The following is a 17,500-nucleotide window of genomic DNA, read 5'->3' on the forward strand; positions in this document are numbered from 1 at the left end:
TGTTTTTTATCAGGAGAATCCAATTACAAGTTTATTACCTTTTGATAGGATTAATAAATTTCCTTTTTTGTATTTATATTGTTAGTGAAGTGTATATCAGAATTCTCTTTATATGTCTTGAGTTTATTTTATTGTAGTTATATGAAGATTTCCAGCTCTCGGTACTACATCTTCACAAGTCTATAAATCTATCAGATTTCTTTCTAATATAATAATTATATTATAGTAAATCAGTAAAGTATAATGATATTAATGTTTTATAGATATAATAATATTTTTTTTTTTTTTTTTTTCTTTCTCTCTTTTTTTTTTTTTTTTTTTTTGACAATTAGTAATAATTACATTTATCTATCTTTTATTTATGGCATCTCATTCTTCTACTTCCTCTTCTGTAGTTTTATTTCCTTTATTTCCTCCTTGCTCATACGTTCTTCTCTATCTCTCTTATCTTTTGATTCTTGCGTCTCTTCCATTTCTCTTCACTCTCTCTTCTTCTCTCTCTTTCTACGCTTCTCTCGTCTACCTCTCTCTACTTTCTCGTGAATCTCCGTCCTTCCTTCTCTCTTTTCTCTATCTCTCTCTCTCTCTTCTCCTCTCAGTCTCTCTCTCTCTCTTTCTCTGCGTCTCTCTCTCTCTTCTCGATCTCTCTCTCTTCTTTCCTCTTCTCTCGTCTCTTCTCTCTCTCTCTCTCTCTCTCTCTCTCTCTCTCTCTCTCTTTTTCTCTTTCTGTTTTATATCTGTCTTTCTCTTTTATTTTCTCTCTCACCCTTTGTTTCCTTTTTTACTTACCTGCTTGACAGTTTATATACACATTGTGCCAATAATTTTCACTTCAGTTCTTGTAATGTTTCAACCCACAGAGTAGTCCTACAAATTTCTTTGGAAGCAAAGGTCCTGCATCGAGTAGCAAAAAGATCCGTAGTGACCAGGCAGCTGCTTGGAGTTTCCTCGGAAAATCTGGCAGTGCGAGCAAAAGTAATCGAGACCAGTCAGCTCCAAATGCACCACAGCAGTCCCAGGAAAGTGACGGTAAGGATTGTTAATTGGGCTGGTTGGGTATTTTGCCTTTTATGTGTCTTTGATCAGTTTTGGGTAAAGTATCCTTTATCCTATGTCTCATCAATAAGTGAAATTATGTTATAAATATGAATATATTTTTCTATTTAGTTGCATTATTTTGGTTGATATATGTTTGTTTTTAAAGCTTTATTGAGATATATTGTATTTGTTTATCTCCTTTATGGTTGAGGATTGTTTATATGAAGTAAAAATATAGATCTACAAGCAAATACTGTAGTAAACAACCTGCCAAATTCCATTAAGTACTTTTATTTGATTTCTAGGTAATACAGGTATACCTTTAGCAGAGCAGATGAGACCAGCTACTTTGGATGATTACATAGGCCAAGAATCTATTTTAAGCAGCAACTCCTTCCTTAAAAACTTAATTTCAAAGGATAGTTTTATAAACATGATTCTGTGGGGACCACCTGGTTGCGGTAAGGTAAGGATCTACGTCACTTATTAATGGAAAAGTATGTATAGGTATAACCATAGAAGAGTAGTTATATATTACCCAGTTAAGGTGTTTAAACAGAGATTTTTATAGCTACTTACAGAAAGATATAAATAACCTTTTGTAGAGTGATGCAGTGTGTTAATTTGTGGGAGTATTGGTGTCCTATTTAAACAAAATCATCACATTTTCATAGGAAGATGGGGGAAAAGTAAGGGATAGCAATGTTAATTACAGTCTGAAAATACTTTCTGCTATAATAGTTGTTTTTTTTTAGTTGTAAACGTACTTATCCGAGTAAATCTCTGTTATCCACAGCCAGCAGATAAGTTTGATGGCTTTTATGTTTTAGTGTTTTTCTGCTCTTTTGTCAATAAAATAAAATTGAGGAAGGTTATGAATGAGAATAGATATCTTCACAGTGCAAGAGCAGTATTTGACAAGTTTCATGTAGTTTTGATGAACATGTAATCAGATATGACCAACTATATCTCTTGTCCTGAACAGAATGAACACTGTGCAAAACTTTATCTTCTTTATGCTGTTTGTCTCCCGTGAAAGGATGCTACACCTCTGTCTCTCCACTTTCCTGCAGACATCACTTGCCAATATCATCGCAAAGCGCTGTCGGGGCTCAGAAAAGTGGAGATATGCTTCCCTCTCAGCCTGCACTGCAGGTGTGCAGGATGTAAAGAAAGTTGTTCAGGAAGCCCAGAGTACATTGCAGTTGAGGAAACGACGGACAGTTCTCTTCATGGATGAAGTGCATAGGTTTAATAAGGCTCAGCAGGTAAAAGATGTTTTAGATATTATGTGGAGGCAGAATTAGTGATTTCATTGGTGGCTTTATTTGATGGAAGATCATTTTATGTAGAGTCTGTTAATCAGATTTCCATTAATTTACTTGATAAATTCCTACAGGATATCTTCTTACCACATGTTGAGAGTGGGTTGCTTACACTAGTTGGGGCCACAACAGAGAATCCTTCCTTTACCCTCAATTCTGCCTTACTTTCAAGGTCAGTTTGGTTTTCATATTATCTGCTGTGAACATGTCATTTGAATATCATTAATTTCTGCTATTCAACATACATTCACGTATACACACATGCACACACACTCATACATGCATGCACACACAGACACAGACACACTCACTTGCACACACATGCACATGCACAGGGACAGGGACAGGGACAGGGACAGGGACAGGCACAGGCACAGGCACAGGCACAGGCACAGGCACAGGCACAGGCACACACACACACACACACACACACACACACACACACACACACACACACACACACACACACACACACACACACACACACACACACACACACACACCCGTCTCTCTCCCTCTCTCTTACATATACAAATGCATGCATACAAATACACACAAAGTATGTCACTATATTTTTACACACATTACAGATGTCGAGTCATAACACTTGAAGCTCTGAGTGTAAAGAACATCCGCAAGATTCTTCAGAGGGCTCTCAAAAAGCTGAAAATAGGTATTGAATTGAATGAGTCGGAGAACGAAGAAGAGAGCTCAACAGATGAAGAGAGTGAGGAGGAGGAAGAAGAGCCAGATGAGCAGGAGGAGGAAAATGCAGATACACAAGAAGTAAAAGAGAACAGGTCAGCTGTTTTAGTTGATTATCTTTTAGTTAATATAAAAATCATAAGAGTGCTTTTATGATTGCTAACTCTGCATTGCCTTGTCATACAGGTCACTATATGATCAGATTATATATCACTTTATATTGAGACAGAGCAGATTTAGTACCTGTGTGTCAAGTCTGACATATTTGTACCCCTTTCTCTGAGAAGACCACTGGAAACTATTTGATTGAGCCTAAAGGTAGCTGTGCCCAGCTGTTGGCCGCAGCATGTGCATGATAGTGCATGATATTCTATCCTAATTTTTATGACTTTTATGGCCATGATAACAAATTTATTATTGCTATTGCATTGATGAATTAATGATTTACAAAGGTTAATGATCAACATGACTGCAGAATTGTGTATATTGCATGAAAAATCCATCTGGGACTTCAGTTACGTCTTTATAAGTATATAAATATAACTATTAAATGAAATTGTTCTTAATTATTTTTGAATGACAAAATTCTTTAAGGAATAAGCAAATATTATGAATGATAAGAGCAAGAGTTTTTAGATTTAATAATATTATCACTGTTATTATTATTGTTTTCGTCATCAATATTATTATGTAATGGGCCTAGAAAAAATACTGTGTTTATTAATCAATTTCTAATGAGTAAAAATCAGACTATTCTACATGACTGTTGAAGTATTCGTGAATGTGGCACACAATACAAAAATAGCTAAGATAACCATTTATAGGTCTGAATAATAAGAGCATATGATAGGAATAAAAAGAGAGATAATGATTTTATTTTTATTTATTTATTTTTATTTTTATTATTATTATTTTTTAATGGGCTTTGCCATTCCTGTTTTTTCAGCTATAAAGAAAAGATAATCAGCAAATTTTGATTTCTGTTCTCCCAGTTTGAAGATAAGTCACCAGGCTTTGCGTTGGCTGTCAAATATGAGTGGTGGTGATGCCCGATGTGCCCTGAACACGCTGCAGACCTTAGTAACATCTCATTCACAAGGCACCATAAAAATTGCTGAAGCTAAAGAAGCACTACAGGTATTGTGTGTCTTTCACTCTCTCACTATATGTAACTTGAAATAGTGATGATCTTTGGGAGTGGGGGATTATCAACTTATTTGACAATTTAAAGACAATGCTTTTATATTAATAATGATTCATTTAGTTGAAATATCATCAAATTATATGAATTATTCATATCCATAGCTATAATTGGATACGTATGTATAAGAAATGTATACATCTTGGTTGTAGTTTTTATAATCACACCCATATTCCTTCAGACAAAAGTATACTGTTCATCTCAAAACTGAAACCAAAATATGAACTAATGAGTTACATACACTGCTGAAGCTACCATATACATTATGAATGTGCTTGTGCTCATAGCAACGTCACTTTTCTAGAGAAGTCACGTGCTTTACGACCGCAAGGGGGAAGAGCACTACAACATGGCTTCAGCTCTCCAGAAGTCCATCAGAGGAGGCAATGATAACGCTGCCCTGTACTGGACCATGCGCATGGTAAAGGGCGGAGAAGACCCACGCTTCATTGCCAGGAGATTGGTCAGAACGGCAGCAGAAGACATTGGTAAGTGTAAGGAATTTTCCTGTTAATGACATGAGATAGCTCAAGTTATATTAAATATATGGTAATAGTTAACTAAACGTATACCAAACATGATTAAATTGACAATTTAACTTTTTGTGTATATTACATTTTTGGTCAGTTAATGTGAATACTCAAATTCACCTCAATAAAAGTGGTTTGGCAGATGTAGTTGTTTTCATTATGAATCAAACTTAGTCTTCATGTTTATCATGAGCTGCTTTTTGCATGGTAAATGATCAAGTGCAAAAATGAAAACTGGAAATGATAATTATTTAATTTCTAATCTACTTCTCAGGCTTAGGAGATCCACAAGCCTTGAATTTAGCTGTATCAACAATGCAAGCAGTCCAGATGCTTGGGATGCCTGAATCAAATGTTATCCTATGTCAGTGTGCTGTCTACTTGGCAAGGTTTGTGAAAATAATGTCATTCAGAAAACTGCTTTACATAAATGCATAATTTATATTTGTGTGAATTCCAAATCTACATTTCAGTATCAGATGGAAATCTACAAGGTTTTCTTTATGTACCTGAAAAAGATTAATTGAATATGTAAACTGGTTTCCCAAAAAGTATTAAAGTAGTCATGCATATCACTTGAGAGTACATTTCTGAGCAGATTTCCCTGCAAAATAGAGACTGATAAACTTATTACAGAGAAAATAGAGACTGATAAACTTATTACAGAGCAAGGCACAACCCAGAAGTTTACATGGCAATGAATCGCATTTTGCAACACATGGACACCCATACTGGGCCTCTACCTCCTGTTCCTCTTCACCTGAGAAACGCACCAACCAAACTCATGAAAGACATAGGTAATGCAGGTTTTGTGTGTTAAGATTTTGTATGAGGTAATGCATTCCTTTTTAATGATAAAGATATATATTGTGTTTATGAAGATATGATCACTTTTAAATTTTTTTACTCAATTACAGGTTATGGAAAGGGGTATACGGCAGATCCAAGGTTTACAAGAAATATAGAATACATGCCAGATGTTCTGAAAAATGTGAATTTCTTCCAGAACACTGGTTGAAGTTGATCACTTGTAAATGAAAAATAAAACTTAATTTTTTTTTTTTTTTTCAGTGAATCCCAAATCTTATCATCTTTAAATAAAATTTTATCAAATTTCCAAATTTAATGCTCATCTGGGTGTGCAGCTCTACTGTTCCTCACTAGCTTCTTTTCCGGTTTACAAAAAAAAAAAAAAAAAAAAATAAATAAATAAAAAAAAAAAATCTCAAAGGTCTGACAAATTATGTGCTGACGTATTATTGTGAACATCTGACCTGCCTAGCTCTACACTGGGTCATTTATCTCTAACAACCAACTTGTCCCATCTGCCTCAGTCTCCTCCACTGCATAGTCAGAGAATAAAAAGGAAAATAACAAAATCACAATATCACAACACAAATTAGAGAAGTAAATTTCCTTTGTCTGGAAAGAGGACAGCTCATCTAAAATATAATATTTCTCAACTGGTTTCAAAAAGTTAAGAATTTAATCATTACTAATTTTCCAAATTCAAAGGGAGAAAAACCATATCAATCCTTTTTTATATATTTGTCCACTATATAGAATAAATTCAAAGCATATAAAATATAAAGGAAAACACAGTTTTTGCAGAGATAGAATAAAGATTTTTTCCTAAATGCGACTAACATTGGGTGTCATATTTGTAAAAATTATAAAATACATTAATGATAATGCTGTAAGGCCAATCTTAGGTTTACTTCAGAATTTGACATAATTACACTTCTAGTTGTAGTAAATGACTTGGAAGCAAAACACAAATGATCTATAAAGAAGAGGATCAGTAAAACAATAAAATTCAAAGTTTTTGTTTACCATTTTCTAAATTTTATTAACCCCACAGGACTCTTGTCACATGCACATAATGAAGACAGAATATGAGTCTAGATAATTTGTTTCTTCTATTTATATATCACAAAACCCTTACAGTTTATAAAAGTGGAGTAAGAAATAGAGTTTACATATGCTCAGTATTACACTTATAAAAAGTGAAATTGCCAATCATTCTCCATGTACAAATGTCATCCATATATTCACAAGATTTAGTCATTCATTTGATGAAATATTCCAAATCTCATTGGACAACACTAAAAAAATTAATATAATGTAATCTGTCAGTCCATGCACAGCAATATGTCACCAAGTTACCAACATTTTATTCACAACTGGATAAAAGCACTTCCATGGGATTATTCCTATTGGAAGTAAGTACGTCCATGGCTTCAGCTAGGTGAGTGAGGCGGTGGTTATGAGGCTGTAGGTCATTCATGTTTTCTGACAGTACGCAGGAGCTAGCTTCCAACATCGATGCTAAATTTGCATTGAGATGACTGGAGTTGTTGTCCACTTCTAATGGAGGACGTGGAGGAAGATCCACTTTCAGCACTTCCTGTAAAGTATATGATTATTAATAACCCTAATTTTAGACATTACTGGCTCTCCCCTTTTTCCAGAGCCAGATATATATATTCACAAGGAGTGTTGCTGCTGTACCACAGGTTTCAGGGATTCCTTGCTTGCAGAACAATTTCACACAAATAAAAGGACATAATGATTTGTTACTGAAATTATGACAGTTGATATATGTATGGAAAAATAGGTAGTGAAAATATAACTGAGGCTAATTTATGAAGGAATGATGTGCGAGCAATATTAAAAGTTTGATCACAGCCAAACACAAAAAATCTGAAGCATACAAGTGACATATCAATATCAATAAATGTCTACTTACAACTGTATTCTTCTGAAGTCTTGTTGTCTTTCCAAGCAGTGCTGCAATTTTTGCTGTATATTCTTTGCGCTTTTTGGTGACAGCAATAAGGGTGCCTTCATGACGGATCTCGGCTTCTTCCAGATCTGAGAATTGAACATAACACAATAAATAACAGTTTTTGAGCCAATCCTATGCCTGGATCAGTGGGTACATGTTTCATTATGAACAATAGTATATTAAAATGGGTTACAAGTACTTTGGCAAAAGCACACCGATTTTAAACACACATGGGAACAGATTAATGTATCGCACCTTCAGCTGTTTCCTCTGGCCTAGCTTCTTCCTTCTCGTCAGCTGGCTGGGACTGACCAGGCCCATTTCCATTGTTGAATACAGTAACTGCTTCTTTCCATACCTCACCAAAAATCTGGAAATTACCAAAGGATTCATTAAACATAAGAAAATCATTTTTGTGTAGACTTAACACCTTTTCTTCCTACCAAAATACCAGAATGATGGAACAATAATGCAAGTACCAATTACCTGACCAAATATAAAATTTATCCAAATGAAATTGAGTCAAAATGCTGAATTACACTAAACATAACTCATTGGCTGCATAATTTTGAAACTGAAGTTGTACAAAAGCATTCATAAAAATAAAATCATATAAAAAACAATTTCATATGAAAATATTATTTTCATTAATTAAATATTTAAAAAAAAAAAAAAAAAAATAATGAAAACTTATGAGCATGCACTAGCTATCTGGCACATTTGTAACAAGCAAATTTCATCATGTGGAATACTCATGATTCTAAAAATGTTGGTACTATGAGACTTTTTATTAAGTGTACTGCTCCATTATAGTATTTTTGCTGAGGATTAATCTTTACAGTATGGATGCACGAAGGAAAGGGCAAATTGAAGATGACATTCTCGTAAATGACAAAAAGTTGCAGTCATTGGTACAAGAAATAATCTGTAGACACAAACAGTAATGCTAGAAATAAAAAAAGATTTCAGAAAGTGTTGCTCATAGCCTAGGTCCACTCCTTGCTGCCAAGTTCCAAGCTCTATTTTGCTGTGCATATCACCAAATGTCAACCAATGTATGACTTACCATATCAATATGCAATTAATGTATCTTGACATCTGTTGCACTCAGGCAAAGACAAACAAATCTCTATATTTGCTGAGACAACAGTTGAATTGGTTTCATATTTGACACAAATTATCAAGTGGTTAACAAGTTCCAATTTGCTGGAAGATATGAGGTAGAAGTTAGCTGGCCCTTCTCATACTGTCACCATGCACAGGCAATGTGGTAATCACTGGATGTTGTGCAATGCTACAGTGGGTCCATTTTTATAAAAAGAACAAAGTGGCACCTCACCCTGAATCTTTTATATTCTAATCAGCAGATAGTTAATACTTATGTTTATATATATGTATAGTATTTTTGAAGTTCATATGCACTACTTTTCACTGCTTTACACTATTTTATTATTTTTTTCTCAAAAGAAACTTGATAAACTGGAGTACTTCAAAGTCTAAAGTTAGTTGAAATATTTTCTTTTCTTTTCAGTTTCTAACTACTGCTAATATTTTAGCTACTGTCGGGTTTACTAACTAAAACTACTAATAATTTTCATTTATCTTCCTCATCATTACAAGCAATGGTACGAACTTATCTACTATTCCACCGTAGCTTAATGCGACTCATGCTTATTGATGATATGGGTAACCTTCAAAACTGAATTATCCGACGGCTTTTCAGTGCAGAAACCTCGCGTTTAAAGGACATGAATATAAATAAGTTACTGTTTTCTTGGGGCCTCTTGCTGAATTCATTATCAGGTGAACTTCAATCAACTTAAATTTCACAAGCATTAGCCTTATAAAATTTAATAATAATAATAATAATAATAATAATAATAATATAAAATTTTGCAAGCTGTACCATTTGAATATTCACATTTCCCTCTTAACTGTCAATTATCCACTCCCTTCTTCCTTTGCCTTCTTGAACTTTTACTTTCACTGAATAAGAGCCCACGAAATGATCCTTAAACCTTTCAAACTGCAATAAAGAAAAGAAGGAAAAAATGAAGATACCAAAATTTTTTACTACGAAGGCGACTAATTTCCCCACACATTTCAATCCTTTTTATTGCTCTATTTTACCTTCATATACTCCGAGAGAATTCTGGTCTTGTCTTCCTGCGACCAGTCGTCGTGCTTGCTAATCATCTCCGCGATTTTCCGGGACAATTCATCGGAAATAATGGAAGAAGTCATTTTTTTTTTCTTCTTTTCTTTCCGAAGCTGAAAAGAGACGAAGACTTTCTTCTTCTTCTTTCTTCTTTTATAGGGTTTTAGACTCTTGTATAGTCTATATCCCCTGGATCTAGAGACGAAGACGATTTGAAAATTCCTCTTTGTTTACATGTGACGTCACGGGTATGAAACGCAGGCGACGATCGCATCCGAAGTTGGATTGTGATTTTCATACTTTTGTTATGGATTTTGTTATTATTTATTATTTTTGACTAAAAAAAATAATAGTAATGATAATGGTGATAGTGATAATAATAGCATTAGTAGCAGTAGTAGTAAGGATAACTGTAGTAACAATAATAATAAGAATAACAACAACAATGATGATAATACTGATTGTACCAATAAAGATAATAATGATAATTTTGATATAATAGTATAATGATATAATATAAGGATAATAATAATAATTATAATAATAATAATGATAAATAATAATAATAATAATAATGATAATAATAATAATGATAATAATAATAATAATAATAATAGTAATAGTAATAATAATAATAATAGTAATAATAGAATAATAATAACAATAATAATGATAATAAAAATGATAATAATAACAATGATAACGACAACAACAACAACAATAATAATGATAATAATAATAATAAATAATAATAGCCATTATCATTATCATCATGATCATTATTATTATTATAATCATCATCAATAATTTTTATTATTGAGGATATATATAGGATTATATAGTTTATATAGGATTCTATTTAGTTTATATAGGATTTATATAGGATATATATAGGATTATATAGTTTAATATAGGATTCTATTTAGTATACTCCTCTTATTAATGTATTTTAACGTATTAATGTATTTGCTAACACGCGCTTGATCCTCTGTAATTATCGTTACTATTTGTTTAATGATCGTGGCTGAGGTTCGTGAATTCAGATGAATAATTTTGATATTATGAAAGAAATTTACCCAGACACTGGAATTTGGGTCAGAGTCCCGGATGTGTGTGCTTGTTTGTGTGTGTGTGTGCGTGCGTGTGTGTGTGTGTGTGTGTGTGTGTGTGTGTGTGTGTGTGTGTGTGTGTGTGTGTGTGTGTGTGTGTGTGTGTGTGTGTATGCGTGTGTGTGTGTGTATGTGTGTGTGTATATATAAAGGGTAGAAAATCCACAGTATCAACACGGTAGTTTTTGGCTATTTATACATGTATATTTACCTATTTATATACACTTACATGTACATATGTATGTATGTATGTATATATAGTATAGATATATATGTATATATATATTTTGTTCCGATCACAATAGGAAAATAGACTTTTTCTGCCGTTTTGCGATGTAAACCACGGCGCAGGATCTCGGGTTTTGCGACAAAAGGTGTGAATAGGAAAACGAAGATTATTTTTCACATTTTATTATTTATATTTCTTGTGATCCATTGAATGCAATGGGAATCGACATCATATACTGGAATAACATGAAGGATATAATAACAGATACATAGAAATATTGACTTATAACAATATTCGGGAATTAATTACGCTGGTAAATTGCTACAAAAGTGTGTCTACGATTGATAAACAGGCTACGTGGGTTACAGTAGAACTAATCATTATATTTAGGGACATGGCTATAGGAATAACAAGGAAATTTACTCGTAGGAAGGTCTGCATCATGGCTAGAAAGACCTCTACAACTGTAAAAAAAGAGAGAAAAAAGAGAGAGAGAAAGAGAGGGAGAGAAAAAAAAAAAAAACGCTTCAAAAATAATGAATCAAAAAATCTAGTCTGCCACAAGGCGCTTACATGACATAAGGGATAACAAATTTCCTATAAGCACCATATTATCCCAAAGCATGTTTAGCGTTTTTAAATAATTTATCATACTTGTACTTTGGTCCCGCTCATGGCAGAGGATACAGTATAACAAAATGTCAACACTGAAGGGGGAGGGGTATATATATATATATATATATATATATATATATATATATATATATATATATATATATATATATATACACATATATATATACGTATGTCTTCATTCACAATAGGGAATAACAGTTGTGAGCACAATAGAAACAAGCGCTCTTACAAAAAGGCATATCTTATAAAAAATAGATCTATCTAACAACAATCTGAAACAAAGTATTTAAACTTTCAACCCTATAAAAGAAATTATATATATATATATATATATATATATATATATATATATATATATATATATATATATATATATATATATATATATATATTCAATCCGTCATCCAACACCTAGACTCCTAGACTCGAATCCTGATCCGAAACTCCTCTTACTCGCACCGTCGACCCTTACTACTTTTGTGTCTTTCTTCGCTCCTTCACCACGGAAATCACTTATAAAAAGGGAAGTCAGAATTACAAAGAGTACCAGGCGCGCTTAAATCTACTCTTTCATAGGATCGTCGGCTACAGGGGGAGGTATTTCTATCCCCTTTTTCTTGCACATGTCCATGATGAGTTCACCGCAGCGAGGGTACCCGAAGCACCGAGCGTCGTCGAGGGGGGTTCGGTTCCAGCGATCCTGAGGGAGATGGGAAAGATGTCGTTAGGTTGGAGAGGGAGAGGGGGAGGGAGAGAGGGAGAGAGGAGGAGGGAGAGGGAGAGAAAGAGGGGGAGGAGGAGGGAGAGGGAGAGAGGGAGGGAGGAAGAGAGAGAGAGAAACAGAAAGAGAGAAGGAAAAGATGTCATTAGGTTGGAGAAGGAGAGAGAGAGAGAGAGAGAGAGAGAGAGAGAGAGAGAGAGAGAGAGAGAGAGAGAGAGAGAGAGAGAGAGAGAGAGAGAGAGAGAGAGAGACGGGGAAGAAAAGGGAACGAAGGATGGGGAGGGGGAGGGAAAGAGAAGGAGAGAGAAGGGGAAGAGAAAGGAAAGAAAAAAGGGAAAGAAGAGAAAAGGAGGAATGAGAAAGGGAGAGAGAGGGAAGGCGAGTGGAATTAAGGATAAGGAAAGAGGGAGAGAAAGGGAAGGGAAGCGAAAGGTAAGAAAGGAGGGCTAAGGAGAAGGGGAGGGAAAGGGAGGGAAGGAAGGGAAAAAGAGGGAAAGGCTGAGGGATGGAGGGATAGATAGACGGATGGGGGATAGATTAACCGATTTTACTTATTCGCGAAAGAAAATCACTGAGATCACTATTACTAATATTAACATTGGTATTCCTGGCGTTACTATCACAATTACCATTATGTATGAAATGTAAATGTAGTAATCTATTTATTTACACATTAAGATTAGACTGTCATTTCTTGAACAGTAAAATCAAACTCTATCTAGCCTGAGAGAGAGAGAGAGAGAGAGAGAGAGAGAGAAGAGAGAGAGAGAGAGAGAGAGAGAGAGAGAGAGAGAGAGAGAGAGAGAGAGAGAAGAGAGAAAGAAAGAGAGAGAGAGAAAGAAAGAGAGAGAGAGAAAGAAAGAGAGAGAGAAAAGAAAGAGAGAGAAAGAGAAAGAGAGAAATGACAACAGCTAATGGTCTCTAGGATTTCCATCTTCTCCAAAGCCCCAGAGGACCCAATCCCCATGACCCTGACCTTAGGTAACGGGTTGACCTGACAGTTCTTGAGGAGGTACTCGACGATCTCGATGTGGCCCTCCGACGTAGCTACGTGGAGAGCTGTCCGTCCGTCGTAGTCCTTGGCCTCCATATTCGTGCCCGAGAGCGAGTGTCTGCAGGGGGTATATGAGGATAACTTAGGACGAGGGTATTTATAGGATGGCATGCGCGGCCTGAGACTCTCTCTGCATTGCCCGAAATAAATGCGTTTATTAATTATAAAGAATAATTTCTCTGTGGTTCGAAAAAAAAAACTGGTGTTTACTAATGGTTCTGTTCGTTTCGACTTTGGTTTGTAATGTAAACATCGATGTTTGTGTTAAGGTATTGTAGTCTCGTGATTGGCGTGCATTAACGTGTATTTGTCGATACACACTGGCGAGAGTTTAATAACGCATTTAATAAACGCATTTTCGGGTAATTGGTCTGAAAACGCCTTTAGACGCGAATGTCCACCAGTAGTCATTTCAAGATAAGCTACCATGACGAATCTATGTGGAAAATTAGTTTTTGCAATCCCGAGCACTGGACACTGAATATAAACCATGATTCCCCATATTCACTGCACACTGATATCAGCAAGAGAGCTTCTCCCCCCACCTCCTGAGCGCGGACAGGTCGCCAGCAGCAGCGGAGAAGAGGAGATCGAAGAGGATCTGCGCCCGGGACTCCGCCTTGGCCATGCGAGGATCCGTCTTGGTCGTGATGTGGTTGCGGAGGTTGTCGAAGTTGTGGAAGGTGAACCTCGATACGAGTTCCTGGTCAGGGAGGTGGGTATCATGAGATATCTCCCATTATCATGTATAATTTTTACGGTCTCTCCTACCAAACGTCCCCCTTATTCATCACAGAGACAATCATCTAGGGACATTTTTTTCTCAGTGTCATTATTCTCAAACTTAGTCATAAAATGAAGTCATATCAAAATCATACAGAATAAAAACGCATCGCAGTCTCGTGCTTTATAACCCAAACACATCGACCAGGATCCTCCGACTTACCATGCAGAACTGAACGCCGCGGCAGGAGTTCCCGTTGGAGTCGAGGGGCGGCGACCAAAGGCAAATGCCCATGGTGTTGGGGACGACCAGGAGCACGCAGCCTGACACGCCGGATTTGGAAGGGAGTCCAACCTGAGCGGCGAAGAGAGTTCGACAGTCTATCAATTGCTAGGTAACAGGAAGCGATCCTTTGGTACCCAGTTGCTTATTATGGAAATCAATTGCTAAGTAATAAGAAACAGTCCTTCTGTACCTAGTTATTATGGACATCAAGTGGCTATATCAACTGCTAGGTAACAGTAAACAGTCCTTTGGTACCCAATTACTTATTATGGAAATCAAGTGGCTATCAATCACTAGGTAACAGGAAACTGCATTGTTCAGTACCCAGTTTATAATGGAGGTTAAGATACTAAACAACCCATTTAAGGAAAACAGTTAGGTACTTAATAACACACTTTATCAAGTACCCAATCCTTTCACTCTACTTCATCATACGCAAGACACAAACATACAAAACAACGAGAGAGACGTCACGATATCACCCACTCTTTCGCCCCGACGACTGCCCTAGGGTCTAACCTTGAACGCGAACTGCCCCGAGTAATTGTACATGCCACAGGAGTGCATCAAGGTCAGGGTATTTCTCACGGCTTCCACGGTCAACACAGGGTCTCCGGTCAGTGGGTTGATGCCGCCGTTGGCCAGGGTCGCCGCCATGACCGCTCCTGCCTCCGCCGTGATCTCCAGCGAACACAACTGAAGGAGGGAGGCGGACGGTCAGTACCATGGCTTGTCGAACGTCCGGAATTTCTTCTTATTGTTATTGTTCGTTATTATTACTATTACCATGGTTGTCTAACGACCGGAATTATTTACCTTTTTATTTCGTCGTCATCATTATTGTTATTATCATTATTTTCATTCATTATTATCATATTATTATCATCTGAAACATTACATAAGCGTATAATGAATCCATTATACACCCCACCAAAAAAAGAAAAAGAAAAGAAGGGAACAGAACCAACCTAAATAAAGTATCCAAATACCATAATCCAAAAAATAAAAGAATCAAACTGTTATTTCCATCATTACCCTCAAGCCTTAGGACCTGAACAGGACGACACTCCTCACGAACGAACACGAACCTGGAAGTAAAAATCGAGGGTTTCGTGGAGCTTCGTGTTCGGAGGGAAGCACTTGTTCTCCCTCATGAAGTAGGCGAGGGCGAAGTTCCTGTCAGCACACTCCCTCTCGCTCAGGAAGACGCCGTTGTTGAAACCAAGGTACTCTCCCCCGGCCAGGCGCTTGTACATGTGGAAAACCTGGGGAACGGCAAGGGTTAAGGAACGCGTAACGTCTGCGTGGCTGTGTTTCTTAATTTATTTATTTATGTATCTCTCTATCTATTTATTTATCTCTCTGTTTACTACGCATTTTATCTATTTATTTACTTATCTATCTGTCTATCTATTTATCTATCTATCCATCTATCTATATATATCCATCCATGTCTATCTATCTATCTACTTATCTATCTATCTATCCATCCATTTATCTACCTACCTATCCATCTCCTTATTCATTTATACCAAGTCATATTTAGTTACGTTATATAATGATTACAATTAACATCTGAAATGCACATCTTCGTCTCACACACTGCTAGAGTTCAGAAATCTAACAACACACCGTGGTTTTGTGTTAGATATGATACGTTGAAATAGATATGCGAGGAGGTGGTATGTTAGGACAATAGGCCCATTGTTTGAAGAATGTTTATAGTCATATTTTAGAGTACCGTGCAATGTGTGATGTGTTTGGTTTGTATGTAATGTCACATTCTGATATGTTTGGTTCGTGTTATAAGATATGAAGTCATGTTTGATTCGTATTATGAAATATAACGTGAAAATCATAATTATTACTTTTAAAGTTAATACAGTCATTTTACTCAGCAGTCCATCCAGATAGACAGACCTAATTTTGTATCTTCAATGTTGACTAAATCCAAACCTGATGGTATAACGAATCCTTCTACGAGGAAAATGACAAAAATGGGGGTCATACCTATTTAAAGTGTGAAACGGCAGTGAAATTGGGAAAAAGGTCTCTGATTATCAGGGTGTCTGTATGGTATTCTCGGCTTTAAGAATAACTACAATTATGATTTTTTTTCCAATGAAGAGACTCTTTGCTTTTGTCCAAATTTTGTGTAAACCATTTAATGATTATTTCGCGTATTTTTCCAGTACTTATTGGTATGTTGCAATTGTTCCAATTACTTTATTCGGTGTAATAAGGGACAAAGGCCGTTACGTAATCTTTTTGCGGGTACACAATTTTATTTTATGTAGTAATATAGACAAAGAATTAGCGATTCCTTTGTGGTAAAAAAAAAAAAAATCGCGTTTTTTTTCGATCCAACCCTATCCATTCTAATCACTTCATTTATTAATTAATCCACCTATTTCTTATACCGAATGCACTTACCTATTCATACAATCATTTTTTTTTCATTCATACATCTTCGTACGAAAAGCATTACATCGACTCTACTATGTTTAAACAATTTTAAAAGCCATTCGACCATCGCTTGTTTCGTCACTACAGGAAAAGTGCCTTGAACCTTGAACACGAACCGTCCTTGAACTTCTGTACTAAATAGGCTGACCTATTTGGTTCGTATCATACGATTATGCCATGCGTTGAGTTTGCGTGATTTTAGGGAAAGCAATTTAGATATTTGTTTAGGAAAAAAGGGCGCGCGTGGTTCGTTTAAGTGTGTCAAGAGTTAGTTTTGCCACAGTTATTTTGCATGTAGAATTCCCTTTCTTCCGGGCACGGCCTTTATGGTGTACTTGTGGTATTTATATGTATGTTTGTTTGTATTTGTGTGTGTGTGTGTGTGTGTGTGTGTGTGTGTGTGTGTGTGCGCGCGTGCGTGTGCGCGTTTGTACGTAAGTGTGTGTGTGTGTGTGTGTGTGTGTGTGTGTGTGTGTGTGTGTGTGTGTGTGTGTGTGTGTGTGTGTGTGTGTGTGTGTGTGTGTGTGTGTG

At 35.9% G+C, this 17,500-nt stretch overlaps 3 protein-coding genes across 13 annotated transcripts in view; 1 reads left to right on the plus strand and 2 right to left on the minus strand.

Moving 5' to 3' along the window:
* Positions 1-848: 848 nt before the first annotated feature.
* On the plus strand, positions 849-5,859 carry LOC119577318 (ATPase WRNIP1-like; the record flags this gene model as incomplete). The annotated part of the gene is made up of 10 exons (XM_037925034.1): positions 849-1,029; positions 1,344-1,504; positions 2,112-2,306; positions 2,438-2,535; positions 2,954-3,163; positions 4,061-4,205; positions 4,574-4,757; positions 5,074-5,188; positions 5,466-5,596; positions 5,717-5,859. Coding segments are annotated over 10 exons (1,521 nt in total), but the record flags the coding sequence as incomplete, so codon positions are not given.
* Positions 5,860-6,330: 471 nt separating this feature from the next.
* On the minus strand, positions 6,331-9,957 carry LOC119575256. Its single transcript, XM_037922766.1, has 4 exons — positions 9,718-9,957; positions 7,843-7,957; positions 7,549-7,673; positions 6,331-7,206 (listed from the first exon to the last, which is right to left on the minus strand). Exons 1-4 carry the CDS (start codon positions 9,829-9,831, stop codon positions 6,973-6,975), a joined length of 588 nt encoding a protein of 195 aa, XP_037778694.1. The 5' UTR covers positions 9,832-9,957; the 3' UTR covers positions 6,331-6,972.
* A 1,292-nt stretch (positions 9,958-11,249) lies between these two features.
* Positions 11,250-17,500, minus strand: part of LOC119575265 (glutaminase kidney isoform, mitochondrial-like) — a 40,986-nt gene continuing 34,735 nt past the window's right edge. For 6 of the 11 annotated variants that reach the window (XM_037922823.1, XM_037922839.1, XM_037922787.1 and 3 more), the window contains 6 exons: positions 15,592-15,768; positions 15,023-15,199; positions 14,441-14,572; positions 14,040-14,197; positions 13,417-13,552; positions 11,258-12,419 (listed from right to left, as the gene is read on the minus strand). In XM_037922823.1, the coding sequence (XP_037778751.1) occupies positions 12,282-12,419; positions 13,417-13,552; positions 14,040-14,197; positions 14,441-14,572; positions 15,023-15,199; positions 15,592-15,768 (918 nt within the window). In that variant the 3' untranslated portion in view covers positions 11,258-12,281. Of the gene's footprint in view, positions 12,420-13,416; positions 13,553-14,039; positions 14,198-14,440; positions 14,573-15,022; positions 15,200-15,591; positions 15,769-17,500 lie in introns of all 11 variants that reach the window. The other 5 variants (XM_037922806.1, XM_037922830.1, XM_037922796.1 and 2 more) reach the window with 2 other exon arrangements.

This window comes from Penaeus monodon, chromosome 1 (assembly GCF_015228065.2).
Source record: "Penaeus monodon isolate SGIC_2016 chromosome 1, NSTDA_Pmon_1, whole genome shotgun sequence".
In the NCBI taxonomy this organism is placed as follows: domain Eukaryota; kingdom Metazoa; phylum Arthropoda; class Malacostraca; order Decapoda; family Penaeidae; genus Penaeus; species Penaeus monodon.